The 27,964-nt window shown below is 39.5% G+C and overlaps 1 protein-coding gene across 10 annotated transcripts in view; it reads left to right on the top strand.

Annotated features, from left to right (window-relative positions):
• Positions 1-26,950, top strand: part of LOC137792478 (adhesion G protein-coupled receptor L3-like) — a 203,274-nt gene extending 176,324 nt beyond the window's left edge. For 3 of the 10 annotated variants that reach the window (XM_068588183.1, XM_068588185.1, XM_068588182.1), the window contains 9 exons: positions 72-292; positions 5,919-5,985; positions 7,639-7,730; positions 14,633-14,801; positions 14,979-15,104; positions 17,042-17,138; positions 21,282-21,407; positions 22,962-22,979; positions 24,293-26,950. In XM_068588183.1, the coding sequence (XP_068444284.1) occupies positions 72-292; positions 5,919-5,985; positions 7,639-7,730; positions 14,633-14,801; positions 14,979-15,104; positions 17,042-17,138; positions 21,282-21,407; positions 22,962-22,979; positions 24,293-25,239 (1,863 nt within the window). In that variant the 3' untranslated portion in view covers positions 25,240-26,950. Of the gene's footprint in view, positions 1-71; positions 293-5,918; positions 5,986-7,638; positions 7,731-14,632; positions 14,802-14,978; positions 15,105-17,041; positions 17,139-21,281; positions 21,408-22,961; positions 23,014-24,292 lie in introns of all 10 variants that reach the window. The other 7 variants (XM_068588192.1, XM_068588187.1, XM_068588189.1 and 4 more) reach the window with 5 other exon arrangements.
• The last annotated feature ends 1,014 nt before the right edge of the window (positions 26,951-27,964 follow it).

Below are 27,964 nucleotides of genomic sequence, written 5' to 3'. Positions count from 1 at the left end.
CTTACATCTCCCCTCTTTTTCTCCTCCATCTGTATCTCTCATTCGTGTCTGCCACTATAAACCTTTACCAGATTGCTTGTGCCGTCTTCGCCGCCCTGCTCCACTTCTTCTTTCTGGCAGCGTTTACGTGGATGTTCCTGGAGGGTGTGCAGCTCTACATCATGCTGGTGGAGGTGTTTGAGAGCGAGCACTCGCGACGGCGCTACTTCTACCTGGTCGGCTATGGAGTCCCTGCGCTAATTGTGGCCGTTTCTGCCGCAGTGGACTACCGCAGTTATGGCACCGACCGAGTGTGAGTACATGAGGAGCTGGATTCGGTTTCACATTTGTAAATTAGCTGTTAGACACAAAACATCATATGAAGGTACCTTTTTTATTCATTTTGAAGGTCATCACTGAAAGCAGGTTACAATGGTGTACAGTACATAAAAGCCAACTGTTTTCTTACAATAATAATGTAATAGCAGCAAAAAATAAGCTACGAGTTAAATTATTTTGCAAATTCTATACCAATCAATGAATGAAAACGTTAAAAAGCAAGACTCATGTTAGGAAACAAGGGCAAAAGAAGAGCAATATAAGACATACAAAAAATGTGCATAAAATAAATATGTAATGTAGAGATGATATAGCTACCACTATAAAAGAGCTACTATTGTCGATCATTCATCCCACACCTTTACCCTCTCTAAGACCTCTAATATACCCTCAACCGACACTTTATTAGGCACACCTGTTAAAATGCTTGTTAACACAAATAGCTAATCAGCCAATCATACAGCGTCTCAATGCATTTAGGCATCTAGACATGGTGAAGACGACTTGTTGAAGTTCAAACCGAGCATCAGAAAAGCAAAAAAAGGGGATTCAAGTGACTTTGAACGTAGCATGGTTGTTGGTGACGGACTGGTCTGAGTATCAAAAACTGCTGATCTACTGGGATTTTCACGTGCAACCATCTCTGGGGTTAACAGAGAACGGTCCGAAAAGGAGAAAATATCCAGTGAGCAGCAGTTCTGTGGACAAAAATGCCGTTTTGATGTCAGAGGTCAGAAGCGTATGTGCAGAGTGGATTTAGATGTGGAACAGGAGATTTACATCACGATGTGCAGCTGACAAACTTGCAGCAACTGCGTGACGCTATCATGTCAATATGGACCAGTCAAATCAAATACGGAAGTCTGGAATGACTGGAGGTTGGGACATGAACAGAATTGGTGTTACTTCAAATTAAATCAGTTTATGTCTAGCATTCACTGAGCATCAGTGAATATCCATAAGACATGTTGCCCAAAAGTTCTCAGATTTTTATCACCCAATTAGTTCTATGCAGTTCTTTCTGGCTAATATGTGTCTGGTATAAGATTTACACCTACTGGCCATTAATACTATCATTTCAAGTACAAAATGTTTAAGTTTGTCTGCAAATCTAGAAATATGAGACATAAGTTCCAGTTAAAGCTTGATTGATCTGGGGAAAATGTTACATCAGATAGCTTGAACACCAAAGTGAAGGGACTGTGAGCACAATGGCAAATGAATCAGAGGATGCTTGAGCAGCGTGTGGACAGGAGGGCTGGACCACTTTGCCTGCCCGAACCAACCAGCTCCACCCACTGAGGTACAGTCGCCTCGACCTATTCTGTCTCCCAGTGTAACTGAACTAAACTGTTTGTCAAATTTGTTCAATTGAAATGAATAACAAACACATTTTATTGTAACATTGATATTTAATTTCCTGACGAGACAATATATAATCCACAGTTTTGGAAAACAGTCTACAATCTGGGGATTGTGTCGCCACCCTGATCTGATGGGGTTTAGTGGGCAAAATAAACAGCCATTCTGTGTGTACTCTACAGTTGTAGAAAACCCTGCAGACAACATGACAACTGTTTGTGTTGGTTTTAGGAGCTTTAACAATCTTGCAGATGACGCTCCAGTAGCCATTGCTCATCAACTTTTAATGAAGCCGAACGGTTATTCAAGCTGCGTATATTTCCCCACTGCTGAATTGACATGGTTTTGACAGTGAAAAATGCTCACTTCAGGCACTGGCATTGCTGGATGAATGGCGGGCTGTTCTGGTTAATGTCTTCAGCATTTTAGGATGCACAAATTACAGCACAGGCATGGAGAGATTAAGAGGAAAGGAGGGGCAGAGTGAGTATGAACAGGGAGATGGAGAGTGAATGAGAGAGAAAAAGACAGGAGATTAACAAAAAGATGGGTAGTGACAGAGACTGCCTTTTTATTTCCTACACAAGCTACATAAGCTCTTTCCTCTGAAATACAAAGTGGTCTATAAAGCAGTGTAATGCCAAGCAGAGGATTGGCCTCCATTCCTCTCTGTTAATCTCAAACCCATTTGAAAATAATGAAGACCAGCATCAGCAGGTTGCTTCAAAGATGTGTATCAAAAATGGCGCACATGCATGCACAGTTTGCACACACACACACACACACACACACACATACACACTGTTACACATAATGCAACTGATAGACAGTGCATTTGTAGATTGGTGGAGCCATAGTTCTTGGTGATGGATGAGGTGATAGCTGCCACCTCCTGAGCCTTGGCATCATGTGAATAATTAAAGCCTGCCACCGGTGGAACAATTATACTCAGCCATTGAAGGATGAGGGAAAGGACAAGACGTTATACGTGGTGAATAGCAAAAGGTGGGGAGGGCATGCAATACTGCTGCAAATTGATTTGGAGACCATAACAGCATTATCTTGGTGGTCTCACTTTGAGCAGAAATATCCAACAAGTTGCTGTCAAAAGTGACGTAGGTTTAGTAGAGGGATAAAGCTGAGCCCCAGTGTCTCATAATAACTGAGCGCATTAAAAAGGCAGCAGCCTGAAGGTCGGCAAGCTTGTGGAGCCACCTGTTCAAAGGCTGAGTTAAAATAGGAACCTCTGAACCAAAGAAAGTAGTCGGACCTCCATTCAATTACTCTGAGTGATTATTCGAGATGTGCCTTTGAGCAAAGAACTTAGCTCGAGTCCAGTGAAGGCATCTAGTGGTCAGCAAAACCAGGGTGTGATGCCAATGTAATTTCCCTAGTTTAATGAAAGTAATACATCAAACCACCTGTATATTCAAGAGATGTTTTTTTTGTTCCAGCATTCGAGTTGGTGTAACTGTCCAGTGTGTTTCATTAAGCAAGAAGAATAATGGTGGCTGTTGTCAAATGTGTCCTCTGGAGGTTTTGTTAAAATAAGTACACTTGTGTTTACATGCAGTGTCTCTCACCATAACTATTGAATCCTTAAGGCCTAACAAACATGTTGAATATTTTTTTATTCTTAGAAAAGATTTGCAAGGCCAACTGTTTACTTTGTGTATTGCGATTAATATCTTTTCTTATTGTATTTTGTAATTATTTAGAGACATGTCGTAGTCGGCACACATCAAACTATTGGCTGTGTTAGCTCGTTATGACTTTAACTATGTATGCTTATCAACACAAAACAACATTTGAAATATATTTTTCTGTAGATTTAAACTGTGTTATAGAAATTAAAATGAATGAACATTTATTTGGGAATTAAGTTCCTCTTATTTTTTTGCATTGATTATTTCCAAAACAAAACAATCTAAACTATTATTTCTCTAAAAGTACAAGTTGGCTTCTTACAGTCGAGTACCCAAGCTCGTAGCTTAAGGATGCCTTTGCCCGTCTCCGTCCGTTACATCACTCTGGCCTTGAACATTTAGTGGCTCCTTTAGAGTTTTTACCATTTTTCTTGGTCTTCCTTCCTGGCTTTTGCTGGCTCATTGCTAAAGAATGTCTCCTGGTGTATCAGCTATTGACAGGCATTTGTGGAACACAAGATATATTATTATATTAAAAAAATTGATCTCTTAATTATTTCCATATGCATTGCATTGAAATCATGCAGATCTTTAATATCTGCATGATTTCACCGACGAGGGTTGAAAAAGACATTTTTCATTTCATCTGGATTTTAATCATAGTTTAAGGCACAATGTGCTTCGGGACTTAAGACCAAACCAAAAGGCTGCTCGTGAACATCTTGGCTCAATTATCTCACATCGCTTCACTCACTCTCTTGGTCATCAGCTCACTGTCACACCAATGAAATGACTATCTCTGTTGCTTCTGCAAGACTTCTTTGCAGATTAAACTGCCATGGCTCAAAGGACAGCTTTTCTCAGATCGTTGCAGAGCGCCAGAACATCGTTGGCACAAGCATGGCTTGTGTTTTGACTGGCGCACATTTATGTTTTTTATTGTTGGTTGCTAATAGAATAGTGCACGAAGAAGCATACTAGGATGGTAGATGAGACTAGATGTGCTCCAAAAGCAAGACACAAGTGAAGAAGGGGAAGTAGATGATTGCAGAAAAAATAACAGCCCGCAGCTCCCATCGCCCACCACGTCTTTAAATCTTTCTATGATCTGAAGAAGAAGAAGGCATAAAATGACAATAGAAACTGTCAGCATAATTTGAAACCGCGACGTTGGGAGCATGTGCTTTGATGAGCTGCCAGAGTTCTGTGCATGTTGTGTCTTTTTGTTTGCGCTTATTCACTTCTTTATGCATCCATATGTGTTTTTCTGTGTTTCCTCCTCTCATCCATTGATATCAGTGAGGGGGAGACATATCAAGTTCCAGGAACAACAAAAGACCAGTCAATTTGTGTCCTGCCACTTTGTACAGTCTTCTTTTTCATTTGTCTGCGAGTTCTTCAGTGACAAAAAGTGAAACGTATACGAACGTGTCTATTGCAGATGAGGTTTTTATGATATTTCGCTTCAAAACCTGCCTTTCCTCCAAGAGAATGGGACCACAATAGCATCCATGATATCATGGATCATTGTCTTTTGCTTTCAGAATGTTTTTATGGAAAAGGAGCAACTAACTTTTCAGAAATCTAAATTCATTCAAGGAGAAAATATGTTTTTGTTTGTTGTGTTTCTGTCTTCTGCACTTTTGTACACCAGTCACTGTCTAAAGTCCAGTGGCGTGTTACCCATAATCTCAATTTGCATTAAAATGCTATTGAATTGCAGCTAATATTCTTTTACTTCCACTTTGTCAGCCTGAATGACAACACGCCTGTATGAACTGTAATTTTCCAGTGGCCAAATATGGAGGCTATCTGCTGCAGGAGCGGAGATTAAAAGATTAATAATTAAAACAGGTCATGAATCAAATTTTTATTTTTTTTTCCATTTCAAAGGGGCACTGCCACCTTCCAGCGGCCCTTTTGGTCTGTATTCAATTTACTCTGCACAGAAGTATTGACTATCTGTTGTATTATGATATGAGTTGAGGTCAAAAGAGTGTGTTATTAAATTATTTATATAATTACAGCAGTCCTAGAGAGTCATCACAGTTACCATGAACATGTAAGACACTTTGCTGAGTGCTTAAGGACTGTGTGGGACCGTGTCAATCAGGGTCAAGGTCAATCCAATTCCTTTGGAGTGGTACAGATAGGATTTAATTGAGAATCAATTGAATCCTCCATAAATTATCATTTGTAATGTTGTTTTCCTATCTTAACCCAACAAATTGTTACAGAATCGTACTTGAGTCTGGTCACCAACCTGCCTTTAGGGTACAGCCTTTACAGTTTTAGCTGAATCTCTCTTCGTTTTTTTTTCTTTATCTTTGATAGTACACCTGTTTGGTTATGAAAGCCCATCATTATTGCTGTCATTGCCACTGAAAGCCCTCTTCGCTCCAAATTCTTACTGATGGCCATAATTCTCCAAGCCCCTTGCGGCAATCTACGTTTTAAAGGACCTATTCCTCTATGTCACTCCAGCATCCTACTTGATGTATATCCTCCGAGCAGGAGAATGAAGCTATAACCTCAAATCTCTCTCTGTACCCCCCAACCCCTTTTCCTCTCACTTTGTCTCTTTCATTGCAGTTGCTGGCTTCGTCTGGACACCTACTTCATTTGGAGTTTCATAGGACCAGCAACCTTGATAATTATGGTAAGCGTTACCCCCCCCACCCCTTCTCCTCATTAACCCTGCTTAGCCTGCGGGTCATCGCCTAAATGGTCCACCGAGATTCCTCTTTCTGGCTCCTATCCTCCCTCTTTTCTCTGCCCTGTTGAGCATATATGCCACCGCCGGGCACGGAGCCGTCCAGAAAAACGAATGAGGGGTGTAGAAAATACATTGCAGTTTGTCACCCCGCTGCAGTCACCGGCTAAGACAATTATTGGGGGATAGGGGGGCAGGGAGAGAAAGAGAGTGAACTCTGCTCAGTATGCAGTGTTAGAGTAATCCGCACTGCGATTATGATTGATTTTGTTCCTGTACCAACTCGTACTCCACTACCTTTTTCCATCTCCTCCTCACAGGCACACTGACAGCTTTGGGTGCAGATACACAAGCTGTATGCAAGGAGGACACACACACACACACACACACACACACACACACACACACACACACACACGCACACATACTTACTTTCTAGGACAGCCCCACTTTTCTAATGAAATATCTCTTTTATTGATCCATCTGCTTTAAATCTGATGTCAGAATGATGTTCTTCTAACTGTTTAAGCTAATGCAAAGCTGTAAATATTGCTGTTCCACAAGAAATGTGCTCCCTATTATCCAAGACAGCAGTCAGCCGTCATAATTAATATTGGATATAGTAAATTATCTAGTAAATATCCTCAACAACTACAATGTGAATTGTATTGTCCCCAGCATATGAAATTCAACAACTCTTAACAAAACTCTTACTCCTCAGCTGGATGCTAAATCCCAACATGTATAATGCACTTTCATGCTCCAGTTTGGTGAAATCATTCACAATGCTTCTCTGTTAGACTCATGCATGACTCACTCCTTTCTCTCTTACATTTATAAACAAAAAATGTATGTTGGAAAAAAGGCTGGATCTCAGCTCCAATAGTCCCCTGGGATTGTGTTCAGGGTATGGGAAAAGATGCATTTCAGGCAGTTAAAAATGGCATTTTTCAATACTTGCCTCATATAAACTTGATTTCAACTGTGAACATCAGCAAAGTAAAAAAAAAAGTTCAGTTATTTTTATTTTTTTCTGAATGATTAGTTTGTTTGCCAAATGAAGTGCAAAAGTCAAACTCATTGAGATTACACAAAGTATGTATTGATTGTAAAGTTATTTGAAAAGTAAATTTGGTACACAAAGATTTTTTCTAATTTTCTTTCATATTACAATGCATTATAACTGCAGATTAGTATGTTTACATTGACTTATATACATGTAAATAGACGTCATATATATATATATATATATATATATATATATAGTGTTACGCTTTTTTATTTCTCGACAACATTGGAAAAGAAAACAAACTGCAGCAGTGGCAGTTATTCCCTGTGCTCGCCAAGTGTGAGACAAGTTTGAATAAGTCAGACGGAAAGGCTCCCTCATACAAGCATGCAGCTGTCTTGTCTCACCGTTCTCTGTTTAGTCGGTTATACCACCATGGAGGTTTCATGGGATTTTGTGCTCTGTTTGGCAAAGTGGGAAACCTGCTACAGCATCCCAGCTCTGTGCTACAAAGTGCTCTGATTTAAAATGAATGAAACTGAAACAGAAAACATGAAATATCTCTCTCTCTCTCTCTCTCTCTCTCTCAGCTCAATGTCATCTTCCTGGGCATCGCTCTCTACAAGATGTTCCATCACACGGCCATCTTGAAACCAGACTCTGGTTGCCTGGACAACATTAAGTAAGAGCACTCACATCACCCAGATATCCATTAAAGTCGTACAGAAATAGCGCTCCTTATGACATTTGTTACAGATGGAAAGAATGTTTCAATGTGACTCGCTTCCACCAAATGCAGTCAGACCGCTGAATTGTATCTCGGATGACTCAATTTGAGCCAACTTTTCCTCCTGTTTCCTTCAGTTTAATAAAGCACTGGTCAATGAGAAACACTGGGATGTTACTCTGTATTCAAGCCCATGTTCCTGAGCAATTCACACTTTCTTGCCCACCCCCTTTTTTTTGCTGTTTTGAAAACCTCATTAAAAGCACTTAAGGTTGTGAACACCCAACCCAACGGTCTGGGAGACTGATCCTGCAAGGTAAGCTCCTCCTATTAGGCTGAAAGGTTGTGTCAAGCAGTGTTAAAATCAAACAGGTATTCTTTTGCATTCCCACTATCATCTGAAGAACACTGGTCTCCGCTCAGGAAAAGGCCAGGAGACAATCTGACAGACCTGACCTGGTGTTATCTTTATGTCAACATGCTGCCAATGAATATTCATTGTGTGTGTGTGTGTGTGTGTGTGTGTGTGTGTGTGTGTGTGTGTGTTTATCTGCCTCTGCATGACTGCTTCCAGATGATATGAACACTTGAGAGACAGTAACAATCATAAAACTGAGATTCAAACTTTCTTTGCTATTAACAGGTTTGCAAGTCAAAGTTGTAATACTTTTACATATATTTATTGTACGTGTGAAATTCATTTGAAATTTTGCTTATGTAAGTTTCTTTTTGAGGATGCAATATGTAGTTACAATGTATATACCCTTGTAAAATGAGAAATGCAAAACATGTCTATTTAAAATTAAGGTTTGTAAATCCATCATATTTACAAAGTAACCTTCAACCTTTACACATTTGGGACATTTTTTCAAGTCCAAATAATTTTTCCAGAACAGTTGCACCTATATTGATGAAACAACACGGCAGAGTTAAACTTTTAAAAGTTTCATCTGGCTGCTGTGAAAAAACACAGTTTTAAAAGTTGTTTTAAGGTCCTGTCGAATGACACAGCATTTTCAGTCATTGTCTTTGGTGTAAGCTCCAGCTACCTGGTGTCAGTGCACACTCGTTCTGCAGATGGTGTAAAGTTGTTTTGCCGCCCGTTTGCTATGATGGATAAGGGTCTCTGCTCTGTTTTTGCTGTCTCCCTCACTTTTTTTAAGCCACTCTGGACACATTAGTCTACTTTATAGCCGGCACTGTGGCTGTTTCTTTGTGGCATCACATCACAGTTTGTGTCTCAGCAGTACTGTGGCCCTGTCTGCCCTGCTCCTCTCAGCACAGTGATACACACATAAAAACAATCTTTTGCAAGCATGATATAGCATGCTTAAGTGGCACAAAGTCAGACTATACTTTGTTTCTCAATGAGAAATTCACTGCAGGATGTTCCCGAGTGGAACTGTGGTTTTTAAGTGCTGCTTCTGAGTAGGGCCAAAGTGAGACCCGCACTGACATTACAGTTACCTCACGATGACATGAAGCGGAGAGGCGACATTTAGCCATGTTCAGTGTTCACTTGATGTGTCGCTTCTGAGAAACACAGACAATGCTCTATTTTGAAGTTGCTGACTGCATCATGTCTTCATAAGGTCAATGCTACGGTGACTAACTCCTAAACTAATTATTGCTTCAAATGTTTAATAGCAACCAACCTACACATTACTAAAGACTTAAAGAACTGAGGCGTGGAAATGATGCAACCAAATGTAGTGAATCACTTGTTGGAAACAAGTTATTGATAACTAAGAAATTTACCCAAAAACTTTTATTTTAGAATTAATGTTTAGCTGGTGAAACCCAATCCTTGTTTTATTGCTCATCTATATGATAAAGGTCTCGCCATTTCCTGTTCTGCTCTTTCTCCCATGCTTTGTCAAAGCTATAATCAGCTGCAAATACTTTCCTGCAATGTTAATGATAGGTCTGTTCAAACTTGACATCATCCCTTGTGCCTGATGGTGAACGCCATTCAGGGTCACCTCTTTTGTCATACGATTCTGTGAAATAACAGGTTATGTGTTTTGGTCCTATTTGATTCATGCGTATGACAAAGACAAGTTGCATCACTTGTGTGCACTTTGTTGTAATGAAAGAACACCAATTAGGTAATGACCAGAAAATTTTGAAGCAGATGCCTTGATCGTTGACCCAGCCATCACGACTTGACTTCCAATGATCTAAATATATATCTGGCTGTGCTCTGTGCTTTTGAAACACGTGGCTTTTCCCATGCCATTCCTATTAAATTAAATACCATTGTGAGTACTCTGCTCACCGTGTATTGATGATTCTGATCAGCAGCAGTTCTGTTATCAGAAACCCAACTGAGTCTCAGAAACATGTGCTTGTTTACACATATGCACAAACTAATTTAGTCCCAAGCTCAAACATCCTCGATGAACTAAACACTTCCTGTGATTCAAACGCTGGTGGAAACGCAGGCAGACCACCTGCAGCTTCTTGATCGGCTCGCAAGCTTATATACTGAGGCATGGTGTGGAAAAAGATTGCTTCGCAGAGAACTTTGATGAAGCTCCAGTCCCCGACTGGACCAGAACAGCAGGTACATTCAGCAAAGCACTGATCCAAAATACTGTAATAGTCTTCTAGATCATATTTGCCAAGGCAGTTCTTCTGTATGTTGACGTTCTTCGGCCCGCAAGATACATTGTGTAGTTTGTTCTGCAGTAAAATATTGACCGCTGGAGTTCTCAGCGTCGTATGATTTATTACACCGGCCTCACATAATGTACAAATCAACTGACCTCTTGACCCCCGAGACTTGCTCACTTCGAAGCGGTCTGCAATGTTTCACATGACCATTGGAAAATAGTATGAAGTAGCGCTGCTTTTGTCAGCCCTCATTCATCCGACACAATGTTTAAGTCAGGGCCCATTTCTCAACACATGACAAATACATTCAGACGACAGCTTTACTAAAAATACTGCTTTGCCAAACGCATCATGGCATGCTCTGTTTCATCATAAACAAGTAGCAATAGGTAAGTGTGATGGAAAATTAAGTATTTCAGCTTTTAACATGGGCTGAAATAACATTTAGTGTCCAACGTGGTGTAGCAGTCAGTTATTGCCGTGCATTTCCCAATGAGCTTTTCTTCGAGTCACCAAGGTGAAGCGGTTTGATGATGATGATACTACGGGTTAATTAAGTCAATCTATCTCTGCTTAATGAGATGTGTCTTCTTTTGTGTTATATTTCAGCCGTTTGCGTCCTCTTTATGGTTTGATGTCACATTTTCTGTTCAGATTTCATCACGCTGCCTTGTTTTTTATATGAATGTTTCATCTCTTCTTCACTGTGTATTTCTTTCTCCCTCCCCTCCTTTCTTCTTTTGATTAGCACACACATCCTGCCTTTTTTATCTGAGGCTGTGTTTATCTGTAACATCATTCTGTTTTTCATCTTCCATTTTTTTTTCCTCTTCACTTTAGCTACCGTTATTATGATGGATGTGTTATTGTAGAATGGCACTGGTAAGATGCAACATTTCTCAGTAGAGGATGTAGAATAGAATTGATATTGTGTTTGATGTGTTTTTTCCCTCCTCTAACCCATAATGGAGACAGCGACTGCCACTGACCTGTGATTCATGGATTACAATATGACTTTCGCTCTCTTATTTGACATGCCAAATTTGTTTCTGAATGTGGTATATTTAGAATATGATGGACTGTACTTTTTTTTAGAGAAAGGTGGGACTTTTGACTTGCATAGCTTCCTCCCCGTGCAGATAAGAAACTTCAATTGAAATATGCTAACGAGGATGAATTCAAAGATACAAAACGGCTGTGCCGACATCAAAAACTTTTGTGCTATTGATGTCTTAAACACTTTGAGGTGATTAGCATTTTAAGCATACCTTTGGTTGAATAATTAACACCCTGTCGAGTTGATCACAGCACTTCCTCTTTTCCTCCCAGAAATGGCCTATAAAAAGACTTCATACCGATTTGAAACAGGTTGAATTGACCAATTGCAATCTCATGCATAAATGATCTGAGACATTGCAATGAATGGCACCTCGGCAAATGAAGTCATTTTGAAGGAAATTGGTGGTAATTTGATGCCACAGTCTGAAGGGGTTCTCTGCTCAAAATTACAAATTTTTTGAATTCTTGTCTCCTCTTTTTTTTTTTTTTGCTTCGAAAGCGTAGAAGTGCTCTGCTATGCATACTATGTCTATATATTGCACAGCCATTCAAAAAAATAGAAAAGTGAAAAATGTGAAAAGCGCTTAGTGATAGTACTTCTATTGCTTAGATTTTATATTTAGCAATCAAAAATGTGATAAAAATACACTTTTAATTCTAGTTATTCATAAATACAATTACATAACATTTACCTTACCAAGTACTACTCACTTTTGAGCATAATGATGCCAAAAATATGAACCAAGAGGATTTGTTACTGTTGTATTAGCAGCTTTCAGGCATGCAGCAGTCATGACAGGATGAAGCTCGACTGAAACACACCCTCTTCGTTTATAAGTGAGCTGTTATGCTATTCAGTGACTGTTATGCAGTCTCTGAAGTTTTGCCTTCAGGCTCCTTCCATGCAGCTCTCCAGCGCATCCCTATATTTGTATCTAACTCCAGACGAAGATAAGCCATGTGCAATAGGAGTCTTAGCCGCTTCATATCCTGTTCACACGAATGCATTTCTTATAACCTCTCATGTCTCCATCATTAACCATTTGTCGGACAAAACTGTCACTCGTTAGAGGACAATATTTGGTTCTCTTTGTGCCCACTGCTTGTGTTTCTGTGTCCATTCCGTGGGCATTCGTCTTGATGAAGTACCTCTCCCACCAGGTCATTAAGACGGCCCTGGGAAAATTATGTTTAATGGTTGCCCTGGTGAATTCATAAATCATTTATTTTGCCGCACACCTGGCTCATTTATAACTGCTTAAATGTGAAAGTCTGCCAGCATTTATGAGGGGAGCTAGATACTTCAGTGCACTAGGATAATGAGGGTTATCACCTGTAAATCACAAACAAATTCCCCTTGTAAAATGTATTAAATGTCTGGTGTTGATGTTTAGATGTAAATGCTGTGAGTTTGAGCTTGAATGAGCGTGAATCTCCCCTGTCACAATAAGTAATCTTCCTTCTTGGTGTATTGTTTCCTTCTTAATGTCTACATTTGTACATTATATTTTTGGCCACACATGTTGATTTCGCCAGTCCATGTTTTGTTATGTGAATTTATTGATTTCTGCTCATTTTCTTTTGTTATTTTTGTTCTCGTCATATCGCTCAGCTATCAGGACTATGAACCTGAGATCAAGTAAGACAAAATTGGAAGCACCATTTCCCCATAATTCCATCTTTCATTTACTCATTCACATGATCAAATTCACACCCAAATCCGTCGAGATGCCTCTGAGTCATTAACAGGATTTAATGTGGAGTGCTCAGTCACGTTGAAGGCCACATTAGTGTGCACACAGCACTCTTGTCTTAGATATACGAAGCCTACAGATGTGACAAGCAAGATTAGTTTTAAATGGCACCTGCATCTTCACAGTGCAGTCTTTAGATATATTAGCACTGTAATGTAGATACAGACCTCACATTTGTCACTTGTCAGTGCTTTTATTCCCTATCTGCATCCAATGTAAAAAAAAAAGGGTTGACATAATAAGCTGGAAGCAGTCGATACATCTGTGAAATTAATATATACATGATTTAAACAGTTTATATTATCGCAATTATATCCATTTTTATGTAGCCTAATTAACAGCGGAATAAGTTCCATGTAGATGAATTCATATTTCTGGACTCATTGAATGCCTAGCAGTCACCATTCTTAATGATGTATAGTATGTAGGTAATGGAATAAGTTTTGAATGAGACATTGCATGCAATAAATTAGTCGTAAGCAAGACCATATGCAAAAGTTTTCACACTAAGAGTCTTCACGGTCACACTGCTGTGAAATTGAACCATAAGTGGTATGACCAGGATTATAATTATGATGTCCCACCTGCTTGCTCACAGCAGCTGTAGGCTGACAACGCCTCCGCCTTAGCAAATTTTGATGGCATTAACCTAGGTGTCAGAATATCAAGATTTATCCAACCACTGACACAACGTCGGGAAGGTTTGCTATTGTTTTAGATGATCAAGATTATCTGATTTGTGTGCGTTGTTGTGCTTTGACAATGCGTGTCACTCAAATTAGAGGCTGCAGAGAAAACATATCTGCCTCCATCAAGTGGCTGTTAAAAGACATCAGTGGCTGTTAAAAGACTCACTCCATAAGAAGACTGGAAGCATGCAATCTGTTGGACATGGACAAGAATCGGATATTAATGTTAACCATTCATTCTTAATAGACTCTGTTATTATTAATCTCAGTTCAATCTTTTAGTTTAAGAGTTTACGAGACACTTCTCCCAACCCTCAGGAAATATAATATGCAACATCTAATTTACTCATTTAAATAGTCTTCAAATGAAAATACCGTGGTCGTTATCCTCTTATTTGTAGAGATATCGTATATATGAATTAGCAGTTATATGGTTCTATTTTTTATTTTTTATTTATGAGGATTAAAGTCATTCTCATTTCTCATAAACTTCTTCCCCTTCATTTTTGTGCCTTTTCTCCCTCTCATAGAAACACCTTTTACTATAGAATAAATGATAGCTTGAACAGATTTAATATCTACTTTAGTAGTAGTTTATGCGGTGGCTTTAAACATCTGTCACAACGTATTGTGTTTGGTACGGTTTATACTTCCCCCAAGTTAAGACCAGTTTGAAATCACTTTTAGCATAACAACTTTGCCAAATGGTTCTCAAGATGGCTGTTTGTTTCTATTCCAGATCATGGGTAATTGGGGCCATTGCCTTGCTATGCCTGCTGGGCCTGACCTGGGCTTTTGGCCTGATGTATGTCAACGAGAGCACGGTGGTCATGGCCTACCTGTTCACCATCTTCAACTCCCTGCAAGGAATGTTCATCTTCATCTTCCACTGCGTGCTGCAGAAAAAGGTATGGGGCTATTTTTAAGATGTGCCGTGTGAAATCAGTTGATCGGTAGGTTAATTTCCTGCTTCAGCAATTATGCCAGAAAAGCATCTCCAAAATGCGCCAACTATGATATTGTTACCCTTGGATTTGGTCGGGTGATTAGTTTGCATTAACTGTAACTGCTTGTATTTCATACAGGTGCGTAAGGAGTATGGGAAATGCCTGCGTACTCACTGCTGCAGTGGCAAAAGTGTGGACAGCTCCATCGGCTCTGGGAAAGGCACCGCCTCTCGTGCTCCAGGACGTTACTCTACTGGGTCTCAGGTGGCGAAATTATACTCCCCTTTTTGTTTTCCTTGTTTTAATTCTTGATTCGCTGCATTTAAAGGTATCTTCTTTCGCAGGACATATGAATTCATATTGGCACAGTGAGGACGACTTATTCCTACATAATAATCTTTGAGATGTGCACCTCCTTACAGAATTTCAAGAAAACTTGAATGTGTTGCACGTCGCCCGACCGCAGCTCAAGTTATTAAAACCTTTGAGAAAGCATTTTAGAGATTGCTAAGTATGCGTGCTAGATGTCAGCATATGTCCTTGTTCGGAAGTGATTGCAGGCAATAGTAGAGTCTGTTAAGCTAAAAAAATAAGTACATAGTACGTATGCAATTAATTTCCACTAAAGCAGGCTGCACATTAGTACAGCAATGCTTACTAAAGTATATTGGCTGGTGGTCCATGCCCACAGATGCAGATTGGACACTCTCTGCCAAAATATGTTAATTGTGTCCCCTTGTAGAGTCAATTGTTAACGGATTCCGCCCACATTGACCTGATGTATAGGATGAATTGCCATGATACACTGTAATTGAACATAATTTCAATATTCTAAAGATTGTGATTGCCTTCCAGTGTTCCGTTATATAAATAGTCCTTAGAGTCAAGCATGCAGTAGCAACCCACGATACAAGCTGGTTCTGCACACAGATCAAAGCGTTTAATTATACACAGTGCTTTGACAAGATGGCTTTAACCCTTATGCTCAGTCGCTTTATATGAGCAAGACAGGAATGGAAACACTCAGAAAGACGTGCTTGTTTATTGCTTACTCTGAGGCATCTAAATGAATGTGTAATCAGCAAAGTACATTCGAACCCGCTGGCTACGAATGGTTCAAGTTTTTATCCGTCCCAAAAACAAGAAGTAGCAGCGGTGTCATTTCCAACCCATCTGTGTCTTCATTGCTGGGGACAAGATGACGTACAATATGTTAATGAAATCGTCTGTGTCAGTATATGTTCCTGTTAGATTATAAGAGCTGTGTGTCACCTGGGGGTGACACGGAAGTGCCGTTTTGATCATAACACATCTGCGTGGGCATTTCTTTCACGTCCTTTGAGACGATGGTTCAACTTTCATATCTAAAAAGATGCTCATGGTCTGAATGTCAAATATAGAGAATTTCAGGAGGTGGGTGATGGTGCTGTGACATTTGCTCCATGTTTAGATAATAATGGTGGCAGTGACGATGACTTAGTTAAGCTCAATCCGGTTTGAGCCGTTGAAAGCATTGCCTCGTTGAGTGACTTTACTCTTGGGCCCTGGTGCTATGATATATTTTCCATGTTGTTCACATAAATTAAATGTTGACAACCACAAAAAATAGCATTATTTATTTTTACTGAGAAGCAATTTCATTATAAACATTTTTTTAAATATTTTCTTTTCACCATCATCAATCCATTTTTCAATCGTAAAATCTCTTAAGTCCTCTGCCAAGCCCGTCTGGCATAGGATCGAGAGTGTTTAGCTCGGATAGCTTGGATACCCAGATTCTTAGCTGGTGCAACAGCCCATGGGGACTCCAACATAATTAACCAGGATGAACTCTTTTGGATTGAGCATTTGAAACCTGAGACACTGATTCTGAGAGCTTGACTGATGACTTTATTATTGACTTCACCTATCTCAGTGCTCGTGCTCATCTTTAATTGGAGTTTTCTTACACCCACGGCTGACATATTTTATGGTTTAAAAACTTGATTAAAAAGCTTACAGTTTTTGCTTCATACCTTACCCTTTGTGCGTAACAGTAGGTAAGTGTAATAGCACTTTTCAGATTTACAATGCTGCTTATGTGGTTGATTTTTCTTTCAATTAAGTTGTCCTTCAGGAGCAGACTGTCACTTTTTAGCTATATTTTTGACAATGTTCAGAGTGAATTCTAACATGTTTTGACTTGTTGTTTGTCCCTGCAGAGTCGCATCCGTCGAATGTGGAATGACACAGTCAGAAAACAGTCAGAGTCTTCTTTCATGACCGGCGACATCAACAGCTCTGCATCACTTAACAGAGGTACTTGGTCCTGCAGCAAATATTTACTTGAATCTCTCTTAATACACCGGCCTTCACCTTGGATTATTACTAATGCAAGACACGGTTTTTCACAAAAGATTTCCTATTTTGTAGTTGCAGTCACTTTCCATTTAATAAGACACAAAACTATGAAAATCTTTTTTTTAAATTTTTTTTAAAGCAAAGCTTTCAACTACAAACCTTGAGTGAAAAAGTAGAGGAAATGTTAATTATCACCAAATATAAAAGCAAGTTAAATGTAATGACTCAAATAGCTTGGCCTGTATGCAAGCGATTGTGGAAATGAATACAAGGCAAAGAAAGGAAAGGATAAAATCCTGATTTTCATGTCGTACTGCTTCAAAGTATCAACAAATAATTTCTACCTTCTAGTAAATTAAAGGTGTTTACAAAAACGATTTAATGTAGTTCAAACAATGAAAAACACATCTAAGTGAATGTAATGTAATCAAATTGTTTATAAAAGTTCTAGTTTTGGGGCATTTAATATGGCTGTGTAAAGCAGTGCAATTCTGACTGCACATACCTTGACATGGAAACTGGGCTGACTCTGAAGAAAAGTGCTGAAATACAAACAAAAAATCAATTCAGTGGAATTTCCTCTCAGAGACACGTTAATAAAAAAGTATTTTACCATAGCTGACAGCGATGCAGTGAATAGAGTTAACTTCGGAGAAAATAGATCACAGCCTATATCTGACATCGAGTAGCAAATACCGCCCTGGCTGGCATCCATCCCTAACACTCTCCCCACTCATCGCATCTCTTGATGGAGGGCTCCAGTTCCACACTGCTTGCTCTCTAAATTCGCTCTGGGCGCCTGCTTGCGTCGACACTAATGCATAGTTACAATGATGGATTAATGTTCGACACAGGGAAGAAGTGTCAAGATCTCAATAATTAGACACTCAGCTTAGCACCATCAACAGACACAGTCTTGATCCATTGTGGAGGCTAAATTGGGGCAGGAGGTGGGGCTGTAGCAAAGTTGAAGAAAAGCTTACAGAGATCTTCCATAAAGGCGAAAGGCGGAGTTAGTAATTATGAATGCAATTTTATACCATTGGCTTCTTACCAGGTTGGATTTGATAGACAACACTCACAAGAGTGAAGAGGGTGTCCAGCCATCACAAGTATCATAAGGAACAGATACAAATAGAATTCCACTTATCCATGAATGCTCCTTTGTTGTTATTACGGTATTATGAGTTGAGGAGTGACTATTTCTTGCTCATTTGTCCTTTTGATTTCCCACATCCCCCCTCCCCCCCCCCCCCATTTGGCACCTGAGAGCAAGATTGCAGCTGACACTCTTGCTGCATTCCTCACGAGAGCAAAGGCATGCAATCATCTTGATAGCATTGCATGTTCAATTTATCCGGAATTATTGCACTACACAATCAGTGCAATCAGTGAAGCTTTGGAAATTGTCCAATTTATCCAACATAGACACAATAAGTGTGGGATCTGTCACTGGGAGAATTCAAAAGGGGCTAGTATTCATGACATAGACTGCAATTAGGGCAAACAGCAACAACAAATTACTTTTTGAAAAGATAAAAAAAACATTCTGTTTTTCTAAATTATAATGTGGCTAATAAATACCAAACTCAAAACTAAATATTGATTAATGCTGAAATGAGACTCTACATCGGCACTATTGTTATTTTAAAATGTCAATAAAGATATTTTTAAAAGATGGGAAGTGTCGCAAGGTAATATACAAATATTTCTTAATTTGTTTGACAGATTTGGAGCATTATAAAAGAACACTACACACTGCCAGAGGATGTAATTGCTGTGTACTTATACCTCACATAAAAGACATTTACTTAATGTGGCATAGTGTACTGGAAGCACACGCATGTATTGTCCTCATGAGTCTTGCATTTGCTGCTTTAGAATTAATAGCATAATTTCATGTTGACAGGTCTTGTGAACAGGAAATGAATGTGAATATTTCCGGCATATCTGATATCCAGCATAATGTATTCAGACATTTGAAAATATATGTTTTCTATTAACAGCAAAGACAAACCAATACATCAGGGAATCCGCCCAATATTCATGTTTAAGATTGCAGCTCTCAAATATGCAGCTAAACACAGGTCTCAGACTGAGAATGTGTCTTTGGTGTAATGTTATGTGGTTGTGACACTGATGTGTAATTGTACAAGATCCTAGCAACAAGTATCCGATGACAAGTGTCTCACAAATAGAAAATGAGCCGAAGCTCTGTTTGTGTGAAGGAAGCCAGGTTAAAGGAATAACTATCTTGATTAAAGAGAGGACATGTCACTAGGCCTGTCACGTTGAGTCATTTTGTTGGACTATATATAAATAAACAATATAATTCTCATTTTTGATATTCCAATCTAATGTAAACAAACCAATGGTCAATATCGAGATCAGCAGAATTGATTGCGGTCATGTCCATACATCCGAGAGTGGGGCTAAGTACAACTGAATGCTGAATAAGACATTTTTAGTTGAATAAAATGTCATCATCTACTAAATGAACATCGTGCGGCGCTGAAACAGACTTGAAGCCAGCGTTTGAGAGCATAAACCCATGTGTACAGTGTTTAATGAGGTAATAAACCAAGTGAGAAGTCATTGTGTCATAGACTTCTATAAACATTATTTTTGCCCCCTGCTGGCCATTAGCATTAATGCAAGTAGAAGGCACTTCCTCAGAGACTTGAACTCTGCCTCCTGCTTAATATTGTTGTAGTTACTACTTTTCTCAGTCATGCTCATGAATGCATCACATCCACTTTAATCTGTTTCTTAGTTAAAGCTAACCATTGCAATCTCTGTTCAGGGAAGGTGTTTTGAAAACAGTCAATTAAAATAATTGAGAGCACTCTATTTTTTTTTTTTCATTCCCTCAGCCTCAAAGACCAAACAGTGTCCTGAGTGATTATTGTATTGTGCCTTGTTTGAGTGTAGAAATGAAAGGTGTATGTGTTGTGTTGGCCATGTCGATGCTTCTTTATAATTTATGTCTGTTAACGCCAGTATGCTGCCTGAATGTGGAGCACAGAAACAGGCTTAACACTAATGGCTGGCATTACACGTATAATATGTAGGCACGTTCTCGCTTGCTTTTTTATAAACACAGCATTAAAAATGTGCCCCTCCTCTCTGGCTCAGCTAGAGAACGAGCGAGAGTGACTTAGTGGTCGACTGGTGACTGGTGGTCGACTGGGCTCGAGAGGGAATCAAGAGAGGGAACGGCATTAGTGAGAACAAAGCTCTGAATCAGAAGAATAAAACATCATTCTGATTTGTGCTCTGGAACGGTTGCGTTCGAGAGCACAAATAAACCCACCCTTACCTCCTCCCAAAGCTATGGGTAGGTGCAGCATTTTGATTGAATGCAGCCAGAGGCATGTTTCATCTTGCTGCGGCCTGTCTGCTCTCTCTGTCCATCTGTGTCTCCACTCGGCCTCTGACACAGTCCAATATATCGCACAGCAGAGAGACTGGGAGGTGATACGCATACACACAGAAGCACATAAAACCACACAGCGATATAACAACCCGCTTTCCATTGCTTTGTATCAGGCGGTGTTTGATTTAGGAATGAGAACAGGCTGCACACCCTGCTTATTGGCTAGGCGTTACATCCGCATGTGGGCTCCAAACGTTGTTTACTGACACCCAGAAACATCCTGAGATCAGCGAAATTTGAAGAAAAGAGAAAACTCAGAGGGCAGGGACCCTGCAGCTGCAGACACTGCCACACACTTCAAGTGGGTTAGAAGGGATGATTGAGAGGGTTTATTTTTGTATCGGTCGATGCATTGTTTTTAGGAAACTGTTGCATATTAGAACTTTAACAATACAAATTATACACTTTCCATCGAGCCCTTTAGCCATGTCAGTTCAGCTCTGCCACGATCATGTAGCAAAACCCCTTACGTTAATGATCATGTGATCATTTGGGTGTTAATGGCTGTCATTGCTCAGCTGCATCTGCCCAACTGATATGTATGTTCTCTCTCTTTCTCTCTGTCCAAATCTCAACTTATCTACCCACCTACCTCTTTCTGTCTCAACGCTCTTCTTCTCTTCTGTTTTTTTCTGTCTCACTCTGTCTCTTTCTGGCTGCTCCAGGGGCTATGGCTAACCATCTTATACCTAATGCACTCCTACGTCCTCATGGCACTAACAATCCCTATAATACATTGCTTGGGGAATCGGCAGTCTATAACAACCCTCTGGGCATGTACAACACACAAGGTGTGCTAGCTTCTTTTCATTCTTTAACATTGTGACTAGGGCAGTGTTTTTTTCCTGTCTGGTCCTGGAGAAACTGTGAGGTTTCACATCTTTGTTCATGCCCAGAAACAGAAAGCAACTTTATGATTGGAGAGTTTGAAGTAACAGACTTGCACTGAGCTGAAATACCAGTGTTCACCCTTGAGTGTTTTTACAGGGCTTTGATTAGAAAAAAAAACACTGCTCTAGGTGTTGTGTCTTAGCATTGAACAAACTATAGCTTTGTCGCAAAACTCCTACAGGTTTGTTCTGCTGTGGGGTTTTTCATTGGGGGTGTATCGAGTCTTCTGGTCAGGCCATGTCGATCAGTTACAGAGTACACACACAGACATTTGGCCAAAATAGACATTGTGAAAATGACGAAAATTATGTGCCTATTGGTAGCTAGATACATCCCCAGGCGTTTATTTTTAAATGTGCTCCAATGTTGTCAGCTTGTGTGCCATGTCCTTTGTCTCTCTTCTTTGAGCATTTCCTTTTTGATCGTCAAACATTGTTGTTTGTGATGAATTTATAATTAGATCTGATATTTAAATTTAAAATGGAATTACTTTATATTTCATAGGATAGTCTAAAAAGCAAAAATGAGGATTACCATCAATTTCATTCTTTTAGTGTATTCATGAATATAATTCCTTCCATTTTAAGCCATAACTGGTTCTGTTTTTTGACTCCAAAGAATAAATTGCCTTTCCATTTTGGAATTTTTGGGCCATTTTTAATTGTAAAAATTGCTCATTTATATATTCCAAATGAAGGTTATTAAGTCAACGTAAATTTGATCTACCCGTTATTTAGCTTTTTAGGGACGGTGTGGGTCAATATATTGGTACTTAAATGTAACATTAATCCAATTGTTAGATTTGAGTACTCGAAACTAAACATATAATTATTTGAATCTGGGATCACTCTATTAAAATATATGTTTTTTCTGTGTGCAGAGCTGTTATTTTCTTTCAACTTTCGGCAGTCAATATGAGAACGCTGTAACTTTGTGAGTCTGTAAAACTGAGATAAAAACTCACAGAGCTTTGATCCGAATGAATGAAATGAAAAGTACTTTATTAATCCCCAAGGAGAATTTTTTTAAATTGAGGGGGTAATTCAGGGGGTAATTTATGTATACAATACAAGTACTACATCAAAGCCTATGACTATATATAGCACTATAATTCACCTACATTGCCATAGGTGTTAAAGACATTTCTAGAAGGATAAAAATGCATCAAACGTTTTTTTCTGGTGTATTTGACACTATACTGCCGTTGCCCTGTTTCCCCCCAAAAAGTCATTGCAAAATGTCTTTACTTCAATATATTTTCTTCTTTGATATCTTGTGGTTCTTCTTTGTGGGTACACAATATTTGCACGATAATATAAAACGATTGCATTGCAGCAGCATTTTGTTGATGCGTCATCAGCATACTGTATGTGCACATTTCTCTTCTACCTGTCACTGTTATGCTTATTGTGTTTTCTTTTCTTCTTTCCTTCCCCTCATGCTGTCCCAAAAAGAGCCCTACAGAGAGACAAGTATGGGAGTCAAACTAAACATTGCTTATCAAATGTAATTGACTTTGGCTTTACTTTCTTTTCACTCGATGCTGACAAAGGGGTAATGAAAACAAAATGTCATTCCCTTTGGAAGTAATAGCATTCTTTTATGACAAAGGCCCTCACCATTTCAAATAGACCTGTAAAAATCAGTTTAAATCACATCCTGGACTTCACTGCTTATTATACTTTGCACTTCTTGATGTAAAAAAAGACTTCAGGCGTTTGCTGCTTCTTACAGGCGAATATCCATGGGACCGTTTGGTATCACACTCTGGTGGAATTCAAAATCACCATTTATATGCACCTCTACAGGGCCTTCCAATTTACAATTATTTGTATTCTTATCAGTGAATATTGAACACCCGTGCCTTTGTTCGTGCATTGATTTCATTATATTTTATTATTCACTTTGATCAAGCCAACATATGTTTTAAAGGTCTCATAAATGAGTCTTGTCAAGTTTTCAAAAGGTCAAACTTGTAGGCTTGACAGGTTGGATAGCGTTGTATGATGTAGTTTGAATTATTGTCAAAAATCATGCTTTGAAGCTGATGGCATATACTTGGTCAAACTGATAAAATAGAGAGAACAGAAAGTCTCATTCCTTTCAGTTTTGGTTGATATGTTTTAATAATTCATGTCGAGAGAGAGAGGACCAGTTATGTTCACAACGGCAAAGCAGACATTACGAAATATTTATATTACAGTATTACAATGTTACGTTTGCGATGCTCAAATGGGACAATATGGCTGGGGTCCAAAGTTACAGCTGTTGCTGTGGTTTGTGTTCACTTTAAGTGTTAAATGCATGCGATGTGTTTTGTTTTTGTTTGCTTAAATTTATTTTGTGCATGAGCTTTGTGTGTTTGTGCTGTGCTTGAGCTTTGTGTTGTTCTGTGTCCCACATATATCAGTGTTCTCAGCACCGCTCTAGAATAATGAAAAGTGAAATTGGGTTTTAGAAAATGTTTTTGTAACAAGGTAAGTGTCTATGATCATATTTACAGGATATTAATTTTTGTATTGTGCTTTATGCCTTTGCTAATGCAAATAATACCGGGTCTTAATTTCCACAAAGTGCACTTTATAGAAGTGTGAGTGACATTCAGTTTTGAGAGTTCTTGGGGTTCAGGACATATTTCAGAATAAAAGGGTTACGGAATTTGATGGGTGTAATTTGTGTTTGTAAAAGCATCAGACATTTAGCTGTTGCAATTAAATCCCATCAGATTTCACCCTTCCCATTTGCCCACTCTACCCCCCAACCCAATCCATGTTTGTCATTCCAGAGGGAATCCTGAACAATGCCCGGGATACAAGTGTCATGGATACTCTACCACTGAATGGTAACCATGGCAACAGCTACAGCATCGCCAGCGCCGAGTACATGAGTGACTGCGTCCAGATCATTGATCGGGGTTATAACCACAAGGAGACCACCCTGGAAAAGAAGATCCTGAAAGAGCTCACCTCCAATTATATCCCCTCCTACCTCAACAATTCCCACGAGCGCTCAACTGAGCAGAACCGGAACCTTATGAATAAGTTGGTCAATAATGTCAGCAACGGTGGCAAAGACAGTGGCTACGGGATGGGCTTGGGAATGGGGATGGGCATGAGTGTGGCGCTGAGCCTGGACGACCACTCCACCTTTGGTCCACACCACGACGAAGGCCTGGGCCTGGAGTTAATCCGCGAGGAGTCCAATGTCCCCCTGTTGCCTCAAAGACCTCTCCCATCACTGCAGGCGGTGGACACCCTTAACAATCACCTCCACCAGTCAGCGCCGCCACCCCTTCCTCTGCCCCACCACCCCTTCTCGTCCGCCACCACTTCCTCGTCTCGAAGGAGGATCCCCCAGGAGAACAGTGAAAGTTTCTTTCCCTTACTTAATAACGAGCACACCGACGACGAGGGCTCATCCCCCAGCCACAACCACCAGAGAGACTCTCTCTATACCAGCATGCCCATGCTGCCCGGCCTGCCACATGTGTCTGCAGAACCTGCCGACGGTTCCAAGGACAGCGGGGACGCCAAGAGCCCAGAGGCCAGTTCGGACGACGTTTACTACAAGAGCATGCCCAACTTGGGCTCACGTAACCACCTCCATCAGCTGCACTCCTATTACCACTTAGGGCGGGGAAGCAGCGATGGCTTCATCGTGCCCCCAAACAAAGAGGATCTATCTCCAGAAGAAGCCCAGCCGGAGCCCTCGCACCTGGTTACCAGCCTATAGGCCCAACACTCCCCCAAGCCTCCAGTGTCCCTCCTCTTACCGTAGTCCTCTTCACCGTGTCCCCTTGTTCCTTCAGTCGTTGGCAGTGGTAGCCTTTCTTTTTATTCTGTGCCCCGAAGACTGAAGCAGAGCAAAAGACTCTACTCGCTTTTACTGACCACGAACAGGATATTATTGCTATGTATGGGGCCTGATGTGTGACTATATTTGGTTAACCATTGCGGGAATCTGTTGATGTTGTGTTCCCCCCTCCAACCCTGTGTGGTTTGGCGTGTTTTGTCTCGGTGTGAAAAGAGACAATTACTCACACAGGATTTGTAGGTCTCAGAGATATAGTCTGACAGTCAGAATGAACTGCATAGCCCCAAACTATACAAGTCTAAACTATAGACTTCACCAGAATAAATGGGAAATTTAAAAAAAAGGACTATTTTATTATACTTCTGTATCTATATTGCTTTTTTGAAAGATTTTCTTCCTCTTTGGTGAGTTGCAGCACATTTTGTTTGCTGAAGTGTCCCTTCGATGAAAAAAAGACAAAAAAAAGACAAAACACACATTTTGAACAACATGAAGGAATTATTGATCGTATGCTTTCAAGCATAGCTGTTCTTTTTCTTTCATTTTACTGTAATAACAGTTGTTAAAAGAGGGAGAAAAAAACTAATAAGATAATTATGAGATATTTCTATGTAATTGTACAGATAACTAGCATTGCACACAGTAGTATGCTTTTTCTTTTTTGTTCCGAGCAAACCCTTTGTCTCTGTAAATGTAGTGGTTAGGAGCAATTTTGTTCTGTTGTGCTGGCCTTTCTGGTTTTCTGGTACCAGTCTGTTTTTTTTTTTTAGTTTTCCTCTTTCATCACAAGAATTGACCATCTAAATACAAGCAAAATAACACAAAAAATATCACAACAAAATGCGTATCGTGCTGGCATTTTTGTGCTACATATTCATCTCTGTTTCCAGGTCTACTTTCTGTTTCAGTTAGATTTGTTTTCCCTTTTTTTTACTGTGTAGATAGCAGAGCTCAGATTCACAGATCGGCAAGGAGACAGAACAAGTCCAAGTTAATCATGAGATGTCCCTCAGAAAGGTTCACAGTGCATTCTGCATCTCTACTTGTGCTTCGAGAGAGAGCTGGAACAAATTGAACATTGATGAGCACGAGGCACTTGTACAAAAGAGAAAGATGGTTGTTTTACTTATTAAAGAAAGAGCTGTTGGAGTGGGAAAAACTGGAAGTGTTTTTTGTTTTTCTTCCTCAAGGAGAAAATATATTTATTTATCTGTTTACTAAACAGTAATCAAATGGAGGATGGAACTAAGTTTAGTGGTACAGATAAGTTTTTATTATTGGCTATGATTATGGCTTCTTATTTATTCCTTTTTGTAACGGTTTCCAAGTTGAATGACCTCATAACTAATATTTGTTGTAACAGTGAAACTTGTTTGCCAACAAATAAATTACTGACTAAGATTCATCACTTAGCTATGACAAAAGTTTTGTCTGGGTCTTGGAACTCTTTTATATCGATGCCAGCGAAGGACCTCCAAATGACGGAACGATCAATTTATTTTTTTTAATTATCAGTTAATATCCCTCATTAGCCCTCTGTCCATTTTAGTGCCAAATAAATTTTGGCCCAGAAACAGTGGATGTGCTCTGTATGCTCTGGTCTGCTTTACAATAGAAGCAGTGATTTCATAAGCTGTAATAAATATTTCAATATCATTGCCGGTGTAACCAATGAATTCTTTACAGATACTGTGTGTTTTACATGAGTTTAGATAAACTAAGCAGGAGACATGAAAGTCACCCAGACCATTGAACCTGGAAGAGGACAGGAAGAGAGAGGTAAGTATGCTAAAGTAAATATGAAGTCATGGTATTGTATTGTTGCCGTTGCAACGAGCACAGCGCCAGATGACACACTGACAAAGTTAGTTTTAGATAGATAAAATACTACATTTACATTGTGAGAGAATACACACACTTAGTGACAAACCCACCTGATATGCACAATAAACTAAATATTACATTTAATGTATCACAGCACCTTTAATTCATCATGTTAGTATTCTATTCTTTTCCAATTGACAAATAGATTTATTGTTAATCAGTGGTCACACGCTTTCTGTACTTTTCTCTGATGTTTGCCTATTGTGTTTTCACCATATCCTGTTGTAACGTATTGCAGGATGAAAAGGAAGAATTCAGACAATGTTCACATAGCTGGTTCTGTGATTGATGGCTGAATCATTGTGAAAAATGAGCTGGGATGTTTGGCTCCTCTTATTACAGCCTGGATCTTCCATTGGCCCGTATGCTTAAAGGGACGAGATCATCCCAAAATCAAAAACACATACGTTTTTTATTTACCTGTGGTGCTATTTCTCGATCTGTTTTGGTGTCAGACCTTGGCAACAGACATGTGTGTCTTCTCTCCAGTGAAATTGGACTAAATGCTCCTGGGATAGTGGTGCTCAACGTGTTAGAACACAATACATTTGAAAAGCTCAACAGCAGTGTCTGTTTCCAGAAACCATGCAACCCTCATGATTTCTGGACAGACATTTTTTGAGGGGATGGGGTATACTTAACCCAAGTGAAAATATAGTACCATTTTATTTATGAAAAGGCAGACTACTCTAGAGATGCCGATCTCTCCATAACTAAGATAAAGACTGATAAACTGCACCACATGTATGAGGACAAATCT

The sequence above is a fragment of the Clinocottus analis genome, unplaced genomic scaffold, assembly GCF_023055335.1.
Source record: "Clinocottus analis isolate CAN_PGR_092001 unplaced genomic scaffold, fCliAna1.0.p SCAF_21, whole genome shotgun sequence".
In the NCBI taxonomy this organism is placed as follows: domain Eukaryota; kingdom Metazoa; phylum Chordata; class Actinopteri; order Perciformes; family Cottidae; genus Clinocottus; species Clinocottus analis.
The sequence above is the reverse complement of the archived record's forward strand: the minus strand, read 5'-3'. Positions and strand labels throughout refer to the sequence as shown.